This window comes from Loxodonta africana, chromosome 2 (genome assembly GCF_030014295.1).
Source record: "Loxodonta africana isolate mLoxAfr1 chromosome 2, mLoxAfr1.hap2, whole genome shotgun sequence".
NCBI lineage: Eukaryota > Metazoa > Chordata > Mammalia > Proboscidea > Elephantidae > Loxodonta > Loxodonta africana.
The window spans coordinates 69,861,047-69,882,300 of record NC_087343.1 but is presented as its reverse complement, the minus strand read 5'-3'; the positions used below and the strand labels follow the sequence as shown (position 1 = coordinate 69,882,300).

At 34.3% G+C, this 21,254-nt stretch overlaps 1 protein-coding gene across 1 annotated transcript in view; it reads left to right on the top strand.

Moving 5' to 3' along the window:
* The window catches only part of ADAMTS6 (ADAM metallopeptidase with thrombospondin type 1 motif 6), a 285,964-nt gene that overhangs the window by 134,929 nt on the left and 129,781 nt on the right, over nt 1–21,254 (top strand). Inside the window, exon 10 of the mRNA XM_003408062.4 lies at nt 14,946–15,092. Within this exon, the coding sequence (XP_003408110.1) occupies nt 14,946–15,092 (147 nt within the window). The remainder of the gene's footprint in view (nt 1–14,945; nt 15,093–21,254) is intronic.

The window sequence follows — 21,254 nt, the reverse complement described above, 5'->3', positions numbered from 1 at the left end:
GGATGTTTGCAGCTGTTTCTTCTCATTTTGAGTTGTGCCACATCAGCAGATGAAGGTCCCAAAAGCTTTACTCCATCCACATCATTAATGTTGACTCTACTTTGAGGAGGCAGCTCTTCCCCAGTCATCTTTTGAGTGCCTTCCAACCTGGGGGGCTCATCTTCCAGCACTATATCAGACAGTGTTCCACTGCTATTCATAAGCTTTTCACTGGCTAATGCTTTTCAGAAGTAGGATGCCAGGTCCTTCTTCCTAGTCTGTCTTAGTCTGGAAGCTCAGCTGAAACCTATCCTCCATGGATGACCCTGCTGGTATCTGAATACTGGTGGCATAGCTTCCAGCATCACAGCAACACACAAGCCCCCACAGTACGACAAAGTGACAGACATGTGGGGGGAACCATCAATACATTCTTGAAATAATCCTTGACTGATCATAAATAGTATTTTTTTATATGTTGCTGTATTCAATTTGCTAATATTTTACTTAGGATTTTTGCATTTATCTTCCTCAGTGAAGTTGGGAAATAATTTTTATGTCCTATGTGACACATTGAGTTCTGGCATCATGGTTTGTCTAGCCTCATACATTGTTTGAATCTATTTCTTAACCTGATCTTTTCCAGATCACTTTTAATGAGAACTTGAACCCAGTGCTTTTATAATGTAATTTCTTGGCTTTTGGTTTATAGTTTGTAAAATGCTGAGTAGAGTCAATAGACTAGATTTGGAAAACAATGTTGTTATATTTTTCTCATCTTAATATATTATATGGTAAATGATAGAAAAATTCAGTGTTTTGGGGAAGTAAAGAGTTTCTTTTTAAGGGATTTAAGATTTTTGAGAGTTTTGTGAATTGTAATTTTGAGATTCAAATTTTATGAACTGTTAAAAAATTCTTCCTTTTTAGAAACAACTCTAATTTATCTTCTTGATTTCAGTCCAGGTTTTTTCTAAAAGAGGCCTGCCTTCCTAAATAGTTTTATATGTAGTGGAAGTGATGTTAGATATCCATTCCTGAAACCCATTTCACAGAGAAAATATGTCCCTTACCTCCTTATTTCTTTATTTATTTGTAGGCATCTTTTTTTTGTTGTTATTTCTGAACCTTAAAGTTCTTCAATCTAGTGGTGCCCACACCATCCTAGTTACCCTAATCTAACTATAATTAGGATATTCCCTAGACCTCTATATTTGTTAAGGACTTCTCTTTCCCATCCTCTCCCCTACCCTTATCCTAGGTACTTTTTACAACTACTTTTATATCACCTTGGAGCCCTGGTGGCACTGTGATTAAGAGCTCAGCTGCTAACCAAAAGGTTAGCAGTTCGAATTCAGCAGCTGTTCCTTGAAAACCATATGGGGCAGTTCTACTCTGTTCTATTGGGTCGCTAGGAGTCGGAACGGACTCAAGGGCAATGGGTTTGGTTTTTCTGTTTGTTTGTTTATATCACATTAAACATCATCTGTCCCAGTGACCTTCATCTCTATTGCATAGTAACAACCAGACTAAAGGGTCTTATTTGCTAAATAAAGGGTTTCATTTCTTAAAGATTATTTTGGGTTTGTGTGGCTATGTTTTTGAAGAGGAAGCAGCCAGATCATTAACTGTCAACTCTTTGAGTACAAGAACAATGTCTGGTTTACAGTTTTATTAGTATTATTGAGTACATGAGTTATCCAGGAAAAAATGAATGAAGACCAGAATTGTACTTGCTGCAATGCTAATAGAGATTTATTTATTATCAAGGTTAAATTGCTGAATATGAAAAATAAGTTGAAAATGGAACTGTTTATCTTTTTCCAGTTCTATTCCTTCTTTAATCTCAGTGAATGACACCTCCCTCTCATCTCCACAACCAATCCATTGCAATACTCTTGATATTAGCCTTTAATATAGATCTGAAGTCCACTTTCTCCTCCACTGTCATCTATCCAAGCCACTATCATCTCTTACTTGAACCAAGAGACAACCTTCTAATGAATCTTTGTATTGTCCCCAATAATACCTTTTCCATACAGAAAGCTCTTTTTTTTTTTAATGTAAATCAAATTGTAACCCCCCCCTTCACATTATTTAATTACTCCTTTGGCATTTAGGAAGAACACCAAAACCTTATCTACATGCCCTCTGTGATCTGATCTCTTCAGCCTCAACTCCAACAACTTTTCCCTGTGCATCTTTTGCTCCAGAAACACTGGCCTTTTTATTCTAAAGAGGATCGAGCTCTTTTTCTTAACGTTTTTACACAGGATGTTGTTTTTGCTTGGAACATTTTTGTACCCCACCCTATCCTTCTGTTTGTTAACTTCTTCAGATCTCACTTTAATGTGACTTCTCTTGCTGTTTAGTATTCCCTCTCATAGTAGCCTGTACGTTTTTCCCATATAGCTTTTGTCATAATATAGCTTTTGTCGTAACTTGTGGTTATTCATTTATTTGTGTGTGTGTTTATTAAGGTGTATCTTTTATGGAGCCAGACTTAAGCTCCTTGAGCGCAAGTACCTTGCTGTTTTGTTCACCACTACAAAATCCAGTATCTAACAAATTGTCTGGTGCCTAGTACATGTTGGTTGAATGAATGAATGAGTAAAAAGCAACATTAAGGATAACTCAGAGGTTACAATGTATAGATACATAGCACTTCTTTAATAATTAGTTAGCAATATACTAGGCTTTTTTTGTTGTGTAACAGTCATAAGATGATTTAAATACTTAAGTTATTATTGAAGTAACAACACAATTCACATTACTGATATTTATTTTTGTATTTGGTAAATCTTTAAAAATCATTATGATAACTTTTTAAAAAAACTTTATTTTACTTTTATTATCTAGATTTTTATTTAGTTTTTCTTAATTGTTAAAATCATTGTGTATAATACATGTTGACTACAAAAATGACATATGCATCTTGAAACACTTTTTGCACCATGTATTCTAATTCATTTTTATATCTTGCAAATATAACCTTGTAGATGATAATGAGTCAATAATAATTTATGTAATCCCAATTGTATTTTTCAAAACTAGCTTAAATTTAGAATGCATTCTTTCCTTCCTAAAGAGAGTAAAGCTAATTAAGAGCAGATAGCATACGTGATTTGCTTGGCATTTTCAGCATTGTAGCACAGTGTTTAGCAGGTAGTAGGCATTCTGCCAATAATTGTTAGTGAGTGAACGAATGATGAATGTTTGCATTGTAAAATCTAACTCTAAAATTAAATTTGTAGCTTCTGTAAACCTTTATACCCTTTGGAAGAAGCAAACAAACTTATTCTTTCCTGGTGTGGAAACATTTCCAGTCATGTACCATGCCTGAAGCATATTACTCTGTCAGTTGATCGAGCTTCAGAACTGTATAATGTCATGTTTTTTTACCCAAACTAGTAAAACCATGCCTGAGATTTTTTTTTATTTCTCCCTATTTGTATTAGATTTTGTGGACTTATCATAAAATTTATAATATTTTTCAAATAAGAATATATTATCATTTTTGTTAAAATTTTATCCCATATTGTCTTGTAACAAATATTAAATGCTGGCCAAGACCAGCCTATATATATATATATATATAGTATACACAAACATTCACATGAGTATATGTCTTTTTATATACCCACCACTGCCATCAAGTCAATTTCGACTCATAGTGACCCTATATGGCAGCATAGAACCACCCCATAGAGTCTCCAAAGAGCACCTGGTGGATTCAAATTGCTGACCTTTTGGTTACTAGCCATAGCACTTAACCACTATGCCACCAGGGTTTCCTTCTTATAGCACTTAACCACTGCACCACCAGGGTTTCCATAGGTATTTATATATATAGATATATTTCCATAATAGTTAAAATAATATAAAGAAGTTCCTTAAAAAATTATTATAATATGAAGTTCTAAAATTAAGTTATTTTAGTAATTAAGTCCTTGCTATGATGTACACTGATGACACAAAAAAAAATGAGACCAGCAGAGTGATTATTGCATTATGTATCTGGAATTACAGATGTGTGTGTATTACAGAAAAAATAAACGTACTGAAGTAAAATTTAGAATTTTGATAAGACTTTCATTTCATTTTGATGAGAAAACAAAGAAATAAATTTATAGCCAAATACCATCATACTGACTGGCTGACATGAATTTCAGCTACCATAAACTGATTCAAAGACATTTTGCCCATAATACTCAAGAAGATTAGAATAGCAAAACATTTCTTATTCCAGCTACCTTCCTTATCCTTGCCATGACTATTACACAAACACACAACACACACACACACCCACCATCCCCAGCGTCTTAGTATGTCTGGTCTTGTTTCCTCTGGTCTCTGAATCTCTACAGTTAGCATGAAAGAAAAATAAGTGGAAAGTGGTCATAGAAGAGATGTAAATGTATTAGTAATTTTATTAACTTTGGAAATCTAACTTTCAACTCAGAAGCGCTCATACTAAAGAAGAACAGTGTTTTGTACAGATATGGAATGAGTTTAGGTAGTAGATTCTGCTAGGCACCATCCTCATTAAATATTTTCCTATATAAGTTCAAAAACTTGAGTTCACTTATTTTAATAAATTGTATATAAAGCCCAAACATAGAATTAAATTGCAAAGTCTGCTTTAGAAAACACATGAACAAATTGTAATAATTATCCTATTGGGTAACTACTAAATCTAAAAATGTTTGCCAGAGTTGTTATAGAAGGCTTTGAGTACACCCCTTAAATTTGGTCTTTGCTTTTTATAATAGATGATTCATACCCATGGTTAGTTATGAATAAGACCAAATCAAAGAGATTACTAGTAGAAAATAATTCTAAAGAAAGGATGTCCCTTTTTTCTCTCATATTTTTCTATCTATAATGGGAGGGCTTAGCTTTGAGATTTTATAGCTGTCACAATTCAGACTATACTTATCTCATCATTTTAAAAAATTATTTCTAAAAGAGAAATTTAATCAGAGTACAAAACATTAGGAAGCTACACTTTAATGCTGTAATTGTATATGTGTTATCCTTTTGAAGAACTGAGTGATCACCTATTTATTTTTTTCTTTAGTCAAAGAGTTTAAAAGTACATGCTTTGTGTATTAGTGATTGTTTAACACAGTTCTAAGCAGAGTTTAAAAGACCATGATTAACAAAAGCAATGATATTGACATATTACAAATATAATTATCTTCAGTTTTAAAATTCAGATTGCTTAGACACAAAATTTGAATTAAGTACTCTAAAGTTTTTTTTTTTCTTTAGCTATTCGGATCTTCTGTCTGGTTTAAAAACATCTGTTATGATTTTAAAAAGAATCCCCAGACTAAATGCATATTAAATTTATACTCGGTTGTTAAAAGCCAGAATTGATTTGATGGCAATGGGTTAGGCTATATTTATTCTCTGTCATTCTTAAGAATCTCCCAAAAGTACCAATGAGAATTGTATACAAAAATCAAGATTAAGCTATTATTTTGTGGTACAGAATGCAGTATATTACTTTCACAATGCCAAGTGGCCATAGAATATAGGGTGTAATGAAGCAAAATAGAGTCACACATGTGCTGCATTTTATAGATCCTGAAAAATGAAAAGAAATAACAAATTCTGTCCTTTACCAGTATAATTTCACACTGACCATATATAAGGAAATTTTGTTTTTGTCAAATATGATTTCAAAGGAGCAAATCTCATCTGACATAGAAAACTATCTAGTTTAGTATAGAAAAACATTTGAGGAAAGCATGTGTGTGTTAATAGAATCATGTATGTGATAGGCTCTCTGAGTTACAGAAACTTAATTTAATGAATAACCTTTATTGCATAATCTCTCTCAGTCTCAACCATTCTGTCTCTGACTGATGATGCCACCTATTTTTTTAAGGAAGTGATCTGACTCAAGCTCCCCGTTTTTGCCTTTAGTGCTTATTATGTGATGTTATATACATTTATTACATTACTTACCATTAAGTGAATAAAAGTGGTAGAGGGTTGTCAAAAATGAGGAAAACCCTCAATGAGATGGATTGACACAACAGCCTCAATAATGGGCTTAAACATACCAAAGATCATGGAGATGGTGCAAGACCAGTCAATGTTTAGCTCTATTATACATAAGATAGCCATGAATTGGAGCCAACTCAATGGCAACTAACAACAAGAAGTTAGGTAAATACATATGGTACTTCCCATATTCTCTGTCTTTCATGGTTTATTGTTAATCAGTAGGTGGTCTGTCACTCATGTACAATTTATTTGATCCCAGAGATTTACTGAGCATGTACTATATTTATATATATTGAACATACATTGTATAGTGAATACAGTAATGATGAAAACAAAGCTTCTATCCTGGAGGAACACATCTTTTTAATTTACTTTTCTTTATTCCTTTCTTCCAACCCTTGATTAATTACTTCAAGAACATCTTCCTCTAACGTACTCTCATTCAAGTGCAAAAATGAAAAGTAAAGCCTCTAGGCTAGGGGCATTTAGTGTTCATGGTCTATCTTTATAAAGAAAATGAGAAAAATACAAATCTCAAAATTTAGACGTAATATAAGAACCATTTACTTGTAAAACTTTTTGAGCCTTGCATTTTTGCTTGGAGCATAATGCATGAGCATCAATAGTTCACAAGTAAAAGAACACTCTAATAAAGGAATACCAGTAAAGCAACTGTGTGTTCCTATGTTACAGATGTAATGTAAGCCTTTTTCCTATTTTTTTCGTAAGTTATACAGTACCCCTTGCTGTATAACCAACAGGAGTCTATTTAAAGCAATTTATGTTAACTAATTTAGTGCATTACACTTAATTCACATTGTGAGAACCTTTGTTATAAAAGTGCCTTTACTAATTTAGTCTGACAGCAAGCCTTAGATAAAGATTCAGTCAGGAAATTGTCAGTATCATGGGAGTCCTATGGATGGCGGTAGGTGTGTGTCTCAGAGCATAAGGGAATATGGGTTACATACCCAGGATTTTAACCTCCCAAAGCCAACTGTCATCTCTGCTCCAAAAAAACTGGAATACTGGCCAGGGTCTCAGGTTCTCAGGAGCAAGTGAAATAAAAAATGATTCAGTTACCAAGGCTGAAATATTAGGTAGTATCTTTTTCACAAGAATAGGATCAGAGCCCAGCTTCTAGAACTGCCTCAAAAACTAGAACAGAACTGGACCAGCACTCTCCCATACTCTAATGCTGCTCCATGAATTTATTGGCATCTGCCTCTTTAAATTCTTTTTAACAATGGAAAAAATTGGTCTCAGAACCCAGGAGCAGAGTTGAACCTACCTGTGTGTATGAATTGTGTGACTCCAGTTACGGTGATTGCAAGAAAAAGGGACAGAAAAAGAAGTTCATCATAGTGAATATGGAATTCACATCAGATTCTATGGATCCTGTGCTTTGCAAGAGAATGTTTATTTGATCTTCATTTTAATCTTATTAGTCTCCTCAGTTTATCCAAGTTAAATCTCAGTGATTATATTTTTAGTCCACTTCACTAAGCCTGTAAGCCTTTGTCACCAATTATTCAACTGATTATATGCAGAAAATAAATGTTAATAAAATGAAATATAAAACATACCCTCTGCTCAGTGGAATAAGTAGTAAAAATGGATTTTAGTATAAGGTGGAATTTGGGGCAATATTATATAAATTAAAAAATTTTATTTCTAAATAAATAATATCCTCTATGATAAAACATTTACTATGTAAACAGATAATACAATTAACATCTAAAGCAAAACATGACAACATAACAAATGAAAGCAATATTCAGTCAACACAAAGTTAAAATTTCTACACACTCAGAATTTTAATCATAGTTTTGAAACATCAGATTCTACAATAACTTTCATGAATTTGTCTATTTTTTTCCTCATTTTGTCTGCTTTTTGCTTCAACTCTTGGATAGCTCTGAATATTAGAGATTTGAATTCCCTATCAGGTTTTCTAGTGCCTTTTTTTTTCTACTGGAAAGTCATCTGGTGTTTTATTTTGGATGCCTACTGGCACCATCCTGTCCTGTTTTTTTATGTTTTGGTATCGTCTGCTGTCTTTGGGACATTCGTTAGTCATTTTCCCCATTTATTGACTGTAGATCTGTTTGTTTCGTCCTGCTTTTTTGTTTTATTTCATTATGTCTGAGCAAGTGGGCTGTGCGTTCTTTGTTGTTTATTCGTCTGTGGTCATCATACTTTTCACCTCCTTATCCAATGGACCAGTTACTCAGCTATGGTGCTGCAGGGCAGATCCAGCTGAAGTGGAAGGCTGGGATGGGTAGTTTGTGGCACATACTAGGGCCAATGGGGGGGCTGGGAATCAGTGCTGGGCAGGTTTCAGAGGCTGTGCCTGTGCAGCTCAGGGATGTGATTTTCAGCACATTTTTTATGTTTCAAAATTTATGTTTTCTTAGGTGACCTAAACCTAAATCTTTTAATGATGACAATCTGCATCTGACACCTAAACTTAAAGACTGTTAATAGAAATAGAACTCAAGATTTTCCCCAGATATTTGAGTTCATTGGTTTCAAATCTTTTGGTTGTATAATTTTGGACGAATTTTTAAGATCTCTATGCCTTATTGTATATTTTTCACTTGACATCTAAAATTTTTATGTCTAACTAATTGAAAAGAATTTCTTGAGCATTTCAAGTATTGGCATTTAAAACGAAAAATTTATATCCTTCCTTTAATTATATCCAATTGAATCTAAATGCCATAGCAATTTGGTATCACTGCACATTTAAAAAGATCCATGAAAAGTTTCTTCTTTTATACTCAAAATTTACATCATGCCCACACCCCCTTTCACATCCAGAGTTTTATCCTAACATATATTTTAATATATATACTAATATACTTTTCCCCCATGCATCTGTCAGTTTGTCATATGGTTGGGGCTTGTGTGTTACTGTGATGCTAGAATCTATGCCACAGGTATTCAAATGCCAGCAGGGTCACCCTAGGTGGACAAGTTCAGCTGAGCTTACAGACTAAGACAGACTAGGAAGAAGGACCTGGTGGTCTACTTCTTAAAAAGAATTAGCCAGTAAAAACCTTATGAATAACAACAGAACATTGTCTGATATAGTGCCATAAGGTGAGCTCCTCAGGTTGGAAGGCATTCAAAAGACTTCTGGGAAAGAGCTGTCTCCTCGAAGTAGAGTAGACCTTAATGACATGGACGGAGCCAAGCTTTCAGCATCTTCATTTGCTGAAGTGGGAAGACTCAAAATGAGAAGAAACACCTGCAAGCATTCATTAATAATTGAAACATAGAATGTACGAAGCATGAATCTGGGAAAATTGGAAATCATCAAAAATGAAATGCAACACATAAACATTGATATCCTAGGCATTAGTGAGCTGAAAAGGACTGGTATTGGTCATTTTAAATGAGACAATCATATGGTCTACTATACCAAGAAGGAAAAATTGAAGAGGAATGGTGTTGCATTCATTGTCAAAAAGAACATTCCACAGTCTATCCTGAAGTACAACGCTGTCAGTAAAAGGATAATACCTATATGCCTACAAAGAAGACCAGTTAATCCAACTATTTCAAATTTATGCTCTAACAACTAAGGCCAAAGATGAAGAAATTGAAGATTTCTACCAACTTCTGCTATCTGAAATTGATCAAACATGCAATCAAGATGCATTGACAATTACTAGTGATTGAAATGCAAAAGCTGGAAACGAAAACAAAAGATCAGTAGTTAGAAAATATGGCCTTGGTGATAGAAATGATGTCAGAGGTCTCCTGATAGAATTTTGCAAGACCAAGGACTTCTTCATTTCAAATAACTTTTTTCAACAACATAAAAAATGACAGCACTCTTGGACTTTATCAGATGGAATACACAGGAATCAAATCAACTACATTTGTGGAAAGAGATGATGGAAGAAGGTCAGGGAAACAGAACATCAATTGCTCATATGCAAGTTCAAATTGAAGCTGAAGAAAATTAGAACAAGTTCACAGGAGCCAAAGTATGACCTTGAATATATTGCACCTGAAATTAGAGACCATCTCAAGAATAGATTTGACCCATTGAACATTAATGACCAAAGACCGGACAAGTTGTGAAATGACATCAAGGACATGATACATAAAGACAGCAAGAGGTCATAAAAAAGACACGAAAGAAAGAAAAGACCAAAAATGGATGTCAGAAGAGACTCTGAAACTTGCTCTTGAACATTGAATAGCTAAAGCAAACAGAAGAAGTAATGAAGTAAAATACCTGAACAGAATATTTCGAAGAGTGACTCCAGAAGAGAAAATAAAGTATAATAATGACATGTGCAAAGACCTGGGGATAGAAAACCAAAGGGAAGAACACACTTGGCATTTCTCAAAGTAAAAGAACTGAAGGAAAAAATTCCAGTCTCAAGTTGCAATACTGAAGGGCTCTACTGGGAAAATATTAAACAATGCAGGCAGCATGAAAAGAAGATAGAAGGAATACACAAAGTCACTGTACCAAAAAGAATTGGCCAATGTGCAACCATTTCAGGTGGTAGCATATGATCAGGAACTGATGGTACTGAAGGAAGAGGCCCAAGCTGCACTGAAGGCCTTCATGAAAAACAAGCCTCCAGAAATTGATGGAATACCAATGGAGATGTTTTAACAAACGGATGCAGCACTGGAAGTGCTCACTCATCTATATCAAGAAATTTGGAAGACAGCTACCTGGACAACTGACTGGATCAAATCCATATTTATGCCTATTCCAAAGAAAGGTGATCCAACCGAATGTGGAAATTATAGAACAATATCATTAATATCACATGCAGGCAAAATTTTGGTGAAGATCATTCAAAAACGTCTGCAGCAGTATATCAACAGGGAACTGCTAGAAATTCAGGCTGGTTTCAGAAGAGGACGTGGAACCAGGGATATCATTGCTAATGTCAGATGGATCCTAGCCAAAAGCAGAGAATACCAGAAAGATGTTTACCTGTGTTTTATTGACTATGCAAAGGCATTCGACTGTGTGGATCATAACAAATTATGGATAGCATTACAAAGAATGGGAATTCCAAAACACTTCATTGTGCTCATGAAGTACTTGTACATAGATCAAGAGACAGTCATTCGAACAGAGTAAGGGGATATTGCGTGATTTAAAGTCAGGAAAAACGTGCATCAGGATTGTATCCTTTCAACATATTTATTCAATCTGTATGCTTTACCCAAGAAGCTGGACTATATGAAGAAGAATGGGGCATCAGGATTGGAGGAAGACTCATTAACAACCTGTCACGTGCAGATGACACAACCTTTCTTGCTGCAACGGAAGAGGACTTGAAGCACTTACTCATGAAGACCAAAGACCACAGCCTTCAGTATGGATTACACCTCAACATAAAGAAAACAAAAATCCTCACAACTGGACCAATGAACAACATCATGATAAAGGGAGAAAATATCAAAGTTGTCAAAGATTTCATTTTACTTGAATCCATAATGAGTACCCATGGAAGCAGCAGTCGAGAAATCAAATGATGTATTGCATTGGGCAAATTTGCTGCAGAAGACCTCTTTAAGGTGTTTAAAAGCAAAGATGTCACTTTAAGGACTAAGGTGCATCTGATTCAGGCCATGGTGTTTTCAGTGACTTCATATGCATGGGAAAGCTGAACAATGCATAAGGAATATCGAAGATTAATTGACGCCTTTATATTACGGTGTTGGCGAAGAATATTGAATATACCATGACTGCCAGAAGAACAAATTTGTCTTGTAAGAACTACAGCCAAAATGCTCCTTAGAAATGAGGATGGCGAGACTAAGTGTCACATATTTAGGACATGTTATCAGGAGGGACCAGTACCTGTAGAAGGACATCAGGCTCGGTAGAGGGCCAGTGAAAAAAAGGAAGACCATCAATGAGAGGGATTGACACAGTGGCTGCAACAATGGGCTCAAGCATAACAATGATTATGAGGGTAATGCAGGACCAGTCAGTGTTTCATTCTGTTGTACATGGGGTTTCTAAGAGTTGGAACTGACTGGACAACACCTAACAACACAATATTTTTTAAAAATATTTTTGTGCTGAAAAGTATTTTAATAATTATATCATGTACCTCTACACAAATATATATGTAAATTTAAGTTACATTTTAAAAAATTTCCTGTAACCATAAACAAAATAATAATTTTCTTCTGGATTGAATGCTTATTATGATAACAGTTAATAATAAATCAGGAGAACACACAATACACTTTTTGATAAATAATTATTAAATATAAGAGTAAAGTTTTTATTAAAGATTCATTTTCATTTAAATGCATGCTTTTCAGTTAGCAATACAATCTGTATTTCTAGAATAAGACAGTATTTCAGCATCAGTTTTATTCCTATATTTTGTTTCTATAGAGGTGAGTGCTGAGAAAATTAGTACATGGGAATGAAAGGAGTTTGTTGTAGAAATATTACTCAGTTATTTGAACTCCCTTTGAGTTATTTGTATAAAAAATAACCAAGTGCTCTATCATCAAAAATTATTTTAAACAATATATTAGCTGTTTGGAAACCCTGGTGGCGTGATGGTTAAGTGCTACGGCTGCTAACCAAGAGGTCAGCAGTTTGAATCTGCCCCGCTCTCCTTGGAAACCCTATGGGGCAGTTCTACTCTGTCCTATAGTGTAGCTATGAGTCAAAATCGACTCAACGGCAGTGGGTTTATTAGCTGTTCATTTGATTAGATGCTCTTTCAAACTCGGTGAAAGTAAGGAACTGGAAAACCACCTGATATAGTTCATTCATTTTTTCAGTACTGACACCAAATGTTTCCAATTGTCTCTTTTCTTGGCACCTGGAAGTTTTTAAATCCCAAGGCAATGCATTATTGTAAAATTATGAATGGTGCAAAATATGACTTTCTTTTGTAAGATGGGAGGAATATGATTTCAAAAGGAGAAGCTTGTCTTTTTTAAAGAAAAGAATGCATAAGGAATTTGATGATCTATAAATAGATCTAAAGCCTCTTATGCTTGCCTATTTGCAAGACGTAACATGACTGGGTGCTGTGTATAAAACTGCTGCTAAAAAAATAATACCATAAAGCTATTATCACTTGAAAGGAATGTATTAACACAGTAGCCTTAACCTTTGGAAAAAAACAGGAAAAAAATGTTTATTGAATTATAATTTTACATGACCTCCTGATGTAAATCTATAGTGATTGTTTTGATAGAATATATGCCTAATTCATAGAACTTCCAACTCTACCATCATGTCCCTAGAAGACCATTCAAGGAGGTTGACTCCAGTGTGTCTTTGTCAAACTGTTAGACTAAATATTGGTGTTCTTGGATGATTATTTGGTGTTTTAATTTAGGGTTCCTTATACTGTCAAATACTTGTTTTCTTCCTTTGCTCACATTGCTCCTTCCATTTGAGTTACTAGCTCCTCCTCCCTGTCCCCGTATATGGCACATATTATATGTCTTCATTATAGCTGTTTCATATTGTAGTTATGACAGCCAATCCATTCTGCTTCCTTATCATATTTCAAATCTTATCCCATTGTTCCATCCCACTGCCCTAGTTTAAACTAACATCATTTCTGAATTGGTAATGATCTTCCAGTGGATCTCCCTGATGTCTAATATCTCCACTGTAGAATTATTACAGTGACCTGTCTAAAATGTGGACTAGTTCCATATCCTCCTACTCAGAACTCTTCAGTTGCTCTTAGTGTCTTTATTTCAATGTTATGTACTGCCAGGAACAGAAGTATTAGTATTTACTTTCATGTATTATCTGTAATTGTCTGTTCTCAACTACCTGTTCAGATTTTTCTCCAGAAACTATCTCCATCTGTTTTACACTCTAGTGACACACATTATGTACTTCCTTGAGCACACATCATGGTACATTTATTAGAATGTGACAACGGAGACATGACTTTGTTTTTTAGTAATAGTCAACCTGAACTTCTGGCTACTTACAAAGAAAAGTCAAAATTTATTCATATACATAGAGGTTATATCCCTTTTGAAAAAAGTTATGATTTATCACAGAAATGTGTATATAGTTAACATTAATAACGTTAAGTGTGTCTATAGGACACTGAACCCTGGTGGCACAATGTTTAAGAGCTTGGCTGCAAAACAAAAGGTCGGCAGTTTGAATCCATCAGCCACTCCTTGGAAACCTTATGGGGCAGTTCTACACTGTCCTATAGGGTTGCTATGAGTCAGAATCAACTCAATGGCAACGGGTTATAGGACACACAAAAAAATGCCCACCAAAAAAAAAAAAAAAATTGTAAGATGAAGGGAGGCCATGGCAAAGAAAAACTATATTCATAGTCCTTTTAGGTTTTTCAAAATGTGTTTTCAAAACACACATGCACAATATACAACATACCTACTTAATTCTACTTTATCTATATTAATAAGAAAAAGGAATTCTGTTTTTCCTATACCCTAGAAATCAGTGGATCATAACCATGTTTTTATAATTCCCTTAGGATTCAGCATAGTGAGGTAGGATAAACACTGGCATGTTAAAGATGAGTTCCACTAACAATGTCAACATTTACTAACCATGTGATCTTTAATAGGTCATTTATCTTTACTAAATCTCAGTTTTCTCATTTATAAAGTGAGTATCATGGTATATTTCCTTTCTGACCAAGGAGAGATTATTAGTGTCATGTGAGGTAGCACGTGAGAGTGTATGATAAATTTAAAGAGCTTTAGAGATACTGCATTATTGAATTAGTCCTCAGTTTCTTTTTCTTTAACTTTATATCCTATGCTTCCTCAGAGGATATAGTCTATCTTGATATGTTGATAAGGCTAATAGTCAAATAAGGAAATAAAGGATAAGTGGAAGGAAATAAAGAATGTATTGGGGGGTTTGTTTATTTTTTCTTATTTCTTTCTTTTTTGTTTATGTTTCTTCCTCATTAAAACAGTTTTGGTATGAACCATGATGGAATTGGAAATTCTTGTGGGACGAAAGGTCATGAAGCAGCAAAACTTATGGCAGCTCACATTACTGCAAATACCAATCCCTTTTCCTGGTCTGCCTGCAGTCGAGACTATATCACCAGCTTTCTAGAGTAAGTAATCTCTGGAGAGTGATGATGAATTGCTCCAGAAGTAAGCCATTGGTAGAAGCCTAATATGTAGTGCTTCAAACCTTGCATAATGAGTAACTTTTATACGACCCGGTGATATTTCAGGCCATTCTCAAATTACTTTAAAAAATCATTGTGGCAAATTTTTCCTTCATACTCAAACAGAACTTAGTGAACAGACAAGAGGAGCTGGAGCAAGGATATCAGTGGGGGTTGATGAGTATGTGAGCATTAGACTTTTTCAATAAATGGGAAGCAATGTCAGAAGAATTTTGATTGATTTCTATAATTTAATACAGCATAGGCCAAACTGTGAAAACCCTGGTGGCGTAGTGGTTAAGAGCTACAGCTGCTAACCAAGAGGCTGGCGGTTTGAATCCACCAGGCGCTTCTTGGAAACCCTATGGGGCAGTTCTACTCTGTCCTATAGGGCTGCTATGAGTCAGAATTGACTCGACAACAGTGGGTTTGGCTTTTTTTGGTTTAGGCCAAACTTTAATTCAGTGGTTATGTATTTCATTTTGTTGATGAAAAAACTGAGATTTATAGGCGTGCCAAAGTATCTAACAGTAACAAACAGCAATAACAACAAAAACTGAAACACCCAGGCAATGAACATATTGAGAATATGAAAATATGTTAAGTGACTCCTCTTTTCTACAGTTTAAGAGTATCTTTACTGGTCCTTTAACACATATTTCTAGAGTCTGGTTATTTAAATGTGAAGAGGTATAGTTAGCTCAGGTATAACTATATTCAGGAAAGCAGTCGTTCTTCTGTATCTTACCTGCATAGGGCTTCAGGATTGGGCTTTGGAAACTGTTAAGACTTGGGTCTCACTTTCAACCTGTGTGACCTTGGGCATGTTACTTAACCTTTCTAATCTTCATTGTCCTCATCTATTAAATGAGTTTAGGTAATAATAGCTACCTGATAAAGTTGGTGTGTATGTAACTATGTATAATACTATAATGTATGTGAAACACTTAATAGATATTCACTAAATGGTAAATATTATTATTTTAAATAATACCTTTTGAGGGTTCAGTGCTTTATTGCTCTATCATTACCTTCAACTATTTTGTGCCACTTTTTTTTTTCCCCTTGGGGAGGAGAGATTAAATACTCTGAAAATGTGAAGCCTACATAAAGCACAGGTGATTCATGGAAATTTGTTTCAAAAATTGGCTTTCTTCAAAGTTTACTTTCACATGATTATATTATAAAATCTTTTCAAATGTAAGTATGTTATGTAGGATAACATTATTCGTTAAAATTTTAGTTCATATACACTATAGTCAGATCATATATTGTGAAGACTTATATATTTTTTAAAAAGCCCCAAACAAGAGACTAAATTTACAGTACCTAGAACATTGCTTTGCTCAATCAAAGATCAAAAAGACAAATATTTAAAATGGCCTCTTTTGAATTTATTTAGGTAATAATAAAATGGGAAGAACTAGAAATTCATTTCAGAAGGAGGTTCATCTAAATAACCATATTAGAACCTAGCAATTTTTAGCCTTAGTAATAGATAATTATGATATTACACTTGCCCAGTGCAAAAATTGAGTGAAGTTTTATAAAGACAGGCCACAGAGAATTCTCTTGACATCTTTTGTAGTTTTTAATACAAAGCACTAGCAATCTCATTTTCTAAGATGCTTTTAATGAGATTCATATTACCTAAATTTTAAACATTGTTGAAGATCTGCCTTCTCCAAAAATCAAGCTGAATCCGGAATTTCTGCCTTGACTTGGCTTATGTTTTTATAATGGAATCTTAGTGTCTATCACCAGGAAGACAAATGGTATAACCTGCTAAGGATGCCAGTGTGTTTCTGAAGTCTACCCCTCTCTTTTTTTTTTTTTAAGTATCATTTTCTTTTCTCTCTGTCCTGTTCCTGTCCCATAGGCTATTGCATAGCCCATTTGTTTAGAACCTTCTCTGTAGACTAAATACAAGGACCAATTTTGATCTTCTGCCAGACTCTGCCTAGTTGAAACCATAAAACCGTATTAGGCTATTAAAACACTCCAAATGGGAATCCCTAAATTGCCGGTAAAATATAGTTGAGAAATCACCACTGGTTTGGTTAAAGATGTAAAATTATTACTAGTTGCAATAAAGTGTTCCATTGAATTAATTGAAAGAATTAATCCAAACAGCATTATTTAAACTTTATTGCTTCTTTGTATTTTGTATGTATAATAATGATTAGTGTTGACGGTTCTAATGAGCTTGCTTATCCTGTATTTTATAGAAATATTTTTGTTATGCATCCTCATGGGAATGCTGACAAAGTTAAAACCATTAGTAAAAGATAAATGGGAAAGACAATGGGTAGAGACTTGGGGAAAAGTTGTTTCCCCCCACCCCTTTAATAACAAACAACTCTGATTATAATCTGACCCGGCGATAAAGATTTTTTAAACACAAGGCCCTTTTAAATAGGTCAGTTCACTGGAGCACAAAGACATAAGAGTAATTTTCTTGAATTTCTTTGTTCCCTTTTTATTAATGCGGTGGACTTAATTGCTTTAACAGCTATGCATGATATTTTTAAAAATCCAGTGATATTTTGATCAGGGATTGAAGTTACATTTATGTTTTATAGTTGGCTCAAAAAGGCTCATAACATTTTATTTTAGTTTCTCTTCTTAAGAAAAAGAAATCTTGAAAGATGAATTGTTTAGGAACTGCAGCTCAGCCAACAAAATGCATACCTTTCTCTACTTAGTGACTGTATAGGCCAAAGATGATGGTGGATTTTAACAATGAGCTTTCTATGATTTATAGAGATTCACTATTCACTATGTTCAACTGAAAACGATTCCATGGCCTTTAAATGCCAATAGAGTAAAAAGTCTCTCATGTCATTCTGAAACACTAGGTGCTATTGATCACTCAGGAGATGGTGTTTACCAACTCCCAATATTTTTTTTCAGATTTCTTAAACTCGGTGATTCAATAAGTGGTTCATGAATCGCCCAGAAGCCGTCCTGATTAAATAATAAAGAACCTATTTCCGTTAAAATGGACGTGTTATGCCAGCTTCTGATGTTTTCCGAGGAGACGGCTTTGCAGGTAGTGTCCTTCCTATCTGCCTGCGGGACTTATTTATTTATTTATTTATTCAGGAAATAGAGAAAGATGAACCTGGTATTATGGTTCACACTCATTGATGACTATGGGCTAATGTACCGGGCAGTGGAAGGCAGCCAGAAGTAATTTAGGCCAGTTTTTCACACATTTTCCACCACTTAGAGGTAGTACAGAGTAATTTCATACAGTTTTTAACCAATTCTGGGGGCTCTGTGAATCAACTCTTGCTCTATTTAAAGTCTGTTAATTTGTTTGAACTGTCAGAGATGCATAAAAAAATTTCGTACAGTTCCAAATTAAATACAGACTAGCCATTTTCACAGAAAGCATGGAAGCTGAAAACATTAAAAGAGGCAACTTTATGGTCGAAGGTGAACTAGGAAGAAAGGTGAGAGTAGAACTACAAGAGTAGTGAAATAAGGTGACCAAGGCACTTATTTCCAAGACACTCACTAGCACATACCTTCAAAGGTCAATATCAATCTATAACATGGAAAATGATCTCTATTGATGGGATTTTTTTTTTTTTTTTTTAACGTGGAACCCAAAGAAATAGCTTTGCAAAATAGATTTCTTTTCCTTTCACTTATCTGATATTTCTTTTGGGAACCTCACTCTACCCATAAATATCTTTGATAAGTCATAATTATAGATGGAAAAAAAAAAAGAAGATAACGGAGTAAACCACTGTCAGTACAGTATTTGTATCCTGGAAGCTTCCAGTTCAGTTATATTCAAGCACCTCAGTTATACAGAGGGCAAGAGAGGCCTGGCTTAGAATAGTTCATTTAAAAATGTAAACATAGAAAAAAAATGTTAGTTTTATGATGATTTATCATAAAATCATCAAAGCACTTTATTAGAATATAGTAGGTAATACACTTGATGGTTCCAACGTGATTCATTTGTGCTTAATTTAGATATATCAGGACAATTTTGAGGGAAAATAGGAGATGGAATTAATGTTAAATTTCTGTTGTTGTTGTTAAGAGACTGTTAAGATATGGACAAGGTTATTTTTAAGATTTAGTTTTTAGATCGACCCACTGTGTTGTAGACTGAAGGTCTATACTTTAAAATATAATTGTTTTAGTGAAAGCAATATAAAATCACAATTAAGAATATATCCTCCCGTGTCCTGGAAAGAAAGCCGGAAGTGCATATTTTATATACGGGTATGTAAATTTTACTTGAAGACTGAATTCTGGCTCATGTTCCCATTTTCAAGTCTAATTTTTAGACTGTGTAAATAAGACCTCTCTAAATTAGAGGTAGAATACATAAAATATGACTTTCACATCATTCTGGAGAGATTTGTGGAAATGTAAATATACTTCGATTTACTAAGAATTTTGTGGTCAAGGCAAAAGCATATTCTTAGACTAATATATATTTTTTTGCTTGATCCTGGAAGCATAAACAAAAATAGTCTGTGAATTTGATGATTTATCTATATTGTTATAGATATTAACTACGGTTGGGTTTTTAAGTCATGAAATATATGATGCTAGGGAAATAATCATAGTTCTACTTTTTTATATAAGTAGTTTTGCTCTGGACGATTATACTTATGTTTAATAATAGCAGGTTGTAATAACATCTCACAGATGAAGATTACCAATGATTTTCTTCATTTATTTATAACTGATGTTCATGTTTTCTAAGTGGAAAAATTTGCATATGATACCAAGACGTAGACCATCTATGTTTAAAAGTGTTATATGATGAGAAAATTGGTAATAGTAATAGAAATAACACTAAGCCCAGGATCCTGAGAATTGTGTGGTTGTATCTCCATTAGTTAGAGCCCCAGATTAAACAAAAACTTCCTGTAGCTTCTATTTTCTCAAAAGAAGACAATTACAATTTATGAGAAAGAAACTCATCTAATTTTTTAAAGGAAGGTAAAGCGTTTGCACATTTGCAGTAGGTGACAGGTACAAAAATGTTCATTTCACAATAATTTGTAATTGCCATAAATTGGAAACAACTCAAATATTCATTAATAGAATAATAGATCAATATTTATGGCATAGTCTTTTTAAAAATTTATTTTATTTTATTGTTCCTGTTGAGGATATACACATTAAAGCATACACCAAGTCAACCGTTTCTACACATACAATTCATTGATATGATTACATTCTTTGAGTTGCACAACCATTCTCACCCTCCTTTTCTGAGTTGTTCCTCTCCCATTAACATAAACTCACTGCCCCCTAAGGTTGCTATCTAATCTTTCGAGTTGCTGATGCCATTTTGATCCCATATAGGTCTTACAAGAGCATAATACTCAAGACAGACATTTTTTACTAGTCAAGCTAAACTATTGTTTGATTTTAAGAAGACTTTGGGGGATATTTTTGGTTTAAGGTTTAAAGATTATCTCAGGGCAATAATTTTAAGGGTTCTTCCACCCTCCATGGCTCCAGAAAATCTGGAGTCCATAAGAATTTGAAATTCTCTTCTGCATTTCCCCTCTCTTTTGATCAGGATTCTTCTATAGAATCTTTGATCAAAATGTGCGGTAATGGGACTTGGGCACCATCCAGTTCTTCTGGTCTCATGGCAAGAGGCAGTTGTTCAAGAAGGCAGTTAGCCATACATTCCTTTTCCTCCTCCTATTCCTGACTTTCTTTTTTTCTCTGTTGCTTCTGACAAATAGAGGCCAATTGCCTTGGATGGCCACTTGCAAGCGTTTAAGACCCCAGGCACTATGCAGTGAACTAGGAGGCAGAACAGAAGCACTAAACATGTTGTTAGGCCAATTAACTGATAAAAAGATGTGCCTCTTTTTTTTTGTCACTGTTGTAAATATATCTATCACACAACTTTTGCCAATTCAACTTTCTATAGGTGTACAACTTATTGACAGCAATTACAATAATTGATTGTGCAGCCCTACACTTAATGTGATTTTTCCATCACCATTAACTGCCCCTTCCCCCCTCCCTGCTGCCCTGGTTAAAAAAAAACAAAAAGTCCATTGCTGTCAAGTTGATTCCTGGTAACCACTAATAAGCTTTGGTCTCTAT